This window comes from Malurus melanocephalus, unplaced genomic scaffold (genome assembly GCF_030028575.1).
Source record: "Malurus melanocephalus ecotype Western Australia unplaced genomic scaffold, MMel_1.1 scaffold_89, whole genome shotgun sequence".
Lineage (NCBI taxonomy): Eukaryota > Metazoa > Chordata > Aves > Passeriformes > Maluridae > Malurus > Malurus melanocephalus.
Window position 1 is genome coordinate 1,816,003 of NW_026623321.1, and position 4,833 is coordinate 1,820,835.

At 44.9% G+C, this 4,833-nt stretch overlaps 1 protein-coding gene across 2 annotated transcripts in view; it reads right to left on the reverse strand.

The window, feature by feature from the left end:
- Positions 1 to 453: 453 nt before the first annotated feature.
- Positions 454 to 4,833, reverse strand: part of LOC130574825 (epidermal differentiation-specific protein-like) — a 42,472-nt gene continuing 38,092 nt past the window's right edge. The window contains exons 1-2 of one of the 2 annotated variants that reach the window (XM_057368295.1): positions 1,753 to 1,819; positions 454 to 1,215 (exon numbers count right to left, since the gene is read on the reverse strand). In XM_057368295.1, coding sequence (XP_057224278.1) covers positions 632 to 1,162 — 531 coding nt within the window. In that variant the 5' untranslated portion in view covers positions 1,163 to 1,215; positions 1,753 to 1,819 and the 3' untranslated portion in view covers positions 454 to 631. Of the gene's footprint in view, positions 1,216 to 1,752; positions 1,820 to 4,833 lie in introns of those variants that run through there. The other variant, XM_057368296.1, reaches the window with a different exon arrangement.

Below are 4,833 nucleotides of genomic sequence, written 5' to 3' on the forward strand. Positions count from 1 at the left end.
CTTCCTGGACTGCTTTTTGTTGTAATCTTTCCTGGGAGAGGGAGCACAATCTGCAGTTAAAACTAGAAAAGCTGAAACACAATCCACAGCATTTTTTTTTTTTATGCAGAGTATGACAATTTCTCTAAATGACTTCCTTGGCCTGAYGATATTAAATATTCCCAGTGTGAGGGAGGAGGCTAGGCTAGGAACTGACTGTATACCACACTCTCTGGGAATACCCTGCCCTTGGGAAGGACATGCTTGATGTCACTTTATCACTGGYTGAGTCAAGCCTACAGCCACTGTTACTGAACAGTGAGACTGGAAGGAGATAAAACCTTGAAGGAACCATCCATGAAAACTTCTACAAGTGACTGCATCACACATTTTCTGAGCACACAGAGACATCTCTCCATCAAAGGGCAAAATTTATCCACACAAAACTACATAAAACAGACTCACTGTTGCTTGCAAAAGAGTTTTTAATGGCACCAACCCCAAAGAGATTACAGACAGTGGCAGAGGCCAAGGTACCACAAGGGCACTGGAAAGCAAATCACAAAGGAAGGGACACAAGCAGAGGCAGAGATCGAGGTCTCACATTTCTTGCTGGGGCTGCATCTTCCCTCAGGGTCACAGGATTTGCATTCTAAGAGTCACGSCCAGGGCGAAGGGGACGCAGGAATGAGAGCTTGTCATTGAAGTCGATTTCCTTGTAATTGGGAACATCTTCGTGCTCCCGGGCGAGGTGTCGGGRTCCGCTCCCATCGCTGTTTTCACAYAGMAGCCAGGCACCCCTCTGGACTTTGTGAGAGGACACGATGTTATTGTCCTCTCCCCCAGCCAGGTCGGTTGCTTCTGTCACTATCCTGCTCCTCCCTTTATACTCAACGTGCTGATAGAGAGTGATCTGGGGATTGTGCAGATCGTCAGTGATCAGCTGCAGAGAGCTGATCTTGTCATTCATCTCTTTACCAACAGAGGMGTATTCTCCCTCCTCAAATACCAGAAACTGACCCTTGTAGTGAACGTGCTCATAAGCCACCCAGGGCTGSCCAATTACTTTCACTGARGASACAATGTCATTCCAGCCTACAGTGGTTAGGTTGGGAGTGTCGGTGGTGAATTCTTTGGACAAACCCTGGAAGTTGACGTGCTCATAAATGATGATTTTTCCCATYTCAGTAGGATGTCAGTAGTYTGAATTTCTTCCTCTAGGAGCTGGATAGCTGCCTATATGAAAGAAAGACAGAAAACAAGCAATGCTTGTTAGAAGCCTTTGCACACCAGACACAAAATKATGGAGAACTTGGTGGGGAGGAAGAGAATAAAAGGAAAATAAAAGCATATTGAACACTAAATAAACATAGCAGCAGCTGGAAAGGAGTGAGGGCATGACATAGTAATTTTCATTTGGAAGGGGGTGCAAAATGAGACATGTGCCTGCAGTGGTCCAGTTTTAATTAATTGTGTGTGTCGGTTTAGGGATATGCCCAAGAGTAAGTTGTAAAATACTCTCACAATTCACTCCTCACAATTATGTGTCACTGGCCCGCTCTACCCTGTCCCTTGCTAAGCTTTGTTTCTCCTGCAGCAGCCTCTCCCCAGCCCCTGCAAGGTGGGTTCAGTCTCTGCCCATGCACTCAGCAGACCCTCCTGTCCGTGCTACTCCTCTCATCCCAACACTAAAGCCTCCTTCCCTTCCCCTGCATTCCACAGCAGCTGCCCCAGAACCCGTTGCAGTTCTCCTGCACAAAGTGTGTCTCTCACCTTGCTGTCAGCTGCAGGGCTGGGCAGAGCTGAGGGCGATTCCTCCAGTGCAGGGCTGCAGTTTGTGAAGGGTGTCTCACCTGCCCCCATTTATACTGGCTCTGGAGTCTTGTGCAACCTCCGAGTTGTCAGAATGAAAAGTGACTGATTCTCTCCAAAAGCCAGATCAGCCACCCTAACTCAAACATACCAAAGTACATTGTGACACACGGGCTGTGGAAGTTTCCTGCTTGCTGCACTTTATATCCTTGCTCTCCTGGGAAGCACTTAGAATGAGCAAGGACTTCCTTTGGGAGATATCCAGGTCACAGAAATGGCATTGAAGAACCATCCCTTTTCTCCTWAGGATCATAGAATCAWTAATGTTGGAAAAGGCCCCCAAGGATATCAAGTCCAGCCTTTGCCTGAAGACCACCATGCTCACTAATCCATTTTACAAATTATATATATTGCAAATAACCAGCTCAGGACAATTTCCCCATTCTCCATACTGCCGTGTACAGCAGCTTGAAGCAGAAAACACACCTAGAGGATCCTTCCAGCCCAAATGCTTCCAGGAGTCCATACAGTGCCCATGGCCTGTCCTAGGCACAGCTCCCCATTTGCCAGAGAGGAGTGCAATCCTACAGAACAGCAAAGGAAAGGTTCAAGGAGGGATATGGATGGGAATGTTTCAGGAAATTTCCATTTGCTATTGCAGAGGTTTGTTTTGGAGGTTTTTTTAAAACCAAGGAGAATTCAAAGAAATGAGGAGATGTCAAGTCCAAAAATATACCGAAGGATTCCTGAAAGTTTTTCAGTAACAGCAGGATGAAATAAAGGTGAAGAAGGATTTTGACCCTTCARTAGAGGGGATTACATTTGACAAGAGAGGAGCTGAGAGAATGTGGAGGAATGGGCAGGGCAGTCTKATATTGGGGAAATGGAATTCATAAATGTCCAACAAGTAAACTCAGAGTTATTGTACCTATGATTTGATGATGGCACTTTCTCATTTAAATTGAACCGTGAAGCAATCAGGCAGAGACTGACAAAGACTTTTACATCTTCCTTGGAATTACTGATAAAAAGATTTATTCTTGAAGGGACCTCCCTAGCCCAAGCCCTTATTCACAACAGAGCTACCTCCAAACATGACCAGGTTATTGATGGTCATCTTCAAGTGATTTCTGAACAACTGCAAGGATGGAGATTCCMCACTGTTGGTGACCTTGAGGGTCACCACTGGTTACTGGTTTCCCTGGATCCTGACAAAGCCATTCATGTGTGCATGGCAAACAATCRCATTTGTCAAACCACTGCCTGCATTTTCCATTTCTCTGAGTTTGTAGCACAGGAGGACAGGGAGGTGATTTGAGACAACCAGCACAGCTTCAGCAGTCCGAGGATGAGTGGGCTGAGGGCAGCCCTGCTGAGAAGGAGCAGGGGACACTGCTGGTTAAAAACCAGACAAGACCCAGCAAGGTGAGCTCACAGCCTGGAAAGCCAACTGTATCCTGGGCTGCACGAAGTGTGGTCAGCAGGGCAGGGCAGGGGATTCTCCCCTTTTCATTCACTGAGGTGAGATCCAACCTGGAGTGCTGCATGTATCCCTACAGACTTTTTATTTGACCTTTAAAGCCTAGAGAGARTAAATTTCAATGATACAATTGACAGGATATTTATATGATGAGGGTGGTGAGACCCTGGCCCAGGCTGCCCAGAGAAGCTGTGGATGTCCCATCCCTCAAAGTGTTCAAGGCCAGGCTGGATGGGGCTCTGAGCAACCTGGTCTAGTGGAACCTGTCCCTGTGCATGGCAGGGGGTTTAAAGTAGATGGTTTTAAGATCTCTCCCAGCCCAAATAATCCTGTGATTTTGTGATTCAAGGATGTGTAAATTCAGCAAATTCAGCAACCTTGCCATGGTTTCAGTCCCTGTCTCTTAGTTTCATATTCCTCTTTTCACATCTACAGTACCTCCTTCTCAGCACTCTGAAATTTTRTATATCAGCAYAATGAGTCTGTGTAGCTCCAAGCATCAGCAAAATCTTGTGTTTTCCAAGGTTGACTAAGGAGGAAATCTACCCTATCCCACTGTGTAGGGCTTTGTAGACAGAAGTSTCAGGTAAAGCTTTAGCATTTTTACAGGCAAGGCTGGATGGTTGACAGCTGTGGCATTACAGGGTAGGAGAACTGYCCCTTTCCAGCTGCTTACTAAGCACGTAGGGGATAACACCTGAATGTGGTGAAGGATGGTGAAAGAACACCTCAGATAGGGAAGGAATTACAGATTATGGAGTGGTTTCAGGCAATGGAAAAACGTGAAGGTGCAAGAACACCCTTGTTGATGTCATTTCCTAGTTTCTGACATTATGACCTGGAGATTCTTGCAATATCTCTTTTTAGGGTGTAAAATAGTTAATCTTTTGTCTTTTCTCGGTAGTAGAAAGAGCCCTGAAATTGGTGCTTTGGGATTATTTCTMCTTTTAAGTGGAAGATACAAAAGAGAAAAGGAGTCTATTACGACAAACTTGGCAAAACCCTGGTAAAGGGATTTCTTTTTCTTCAGAGATATCAGAGCCTGGGTATCTTTGATGTCAGAAAGGTTTGCAATGCTTGCACAAGAATAGAACTACTCTCACTGCAATATGTAAGAAAATGTAGAAATCATTTGGTAAAGGAGAGGGGGAGAGGCATGGAAATKTCTGTATCTTGCAATTATTTTTATAGAATTATACCTTGCATTTTTACTGATAAAACCAGAAGGCAGTCACATTCAGATTTTTAAAAACCTACAAATGTCTGTTTGATTGGCTTATTATGCATTGCTCCAGTTGTTACCTGCTTTAATTCGTTCACATGTTTTGTTTCCTTCCCATGGCATTATAAATGTAAACTTTCTGCCAAGACCAGCAAGGTCCAGGTGAAATCTTGAAGGAATTCCTACAAGCACAGGATTTGCCTGGAAACCTGGGAAAAGTCATAAAAGCATTTGGGTGGTCAGGTAGATAATTTCCCATGTCTGGAGGCATGAAACACATGGCTTAGGGAACCCTGTTCTTATTAAAGCAAGAAGAGAGAAATCTGGAATGGAAGATAAA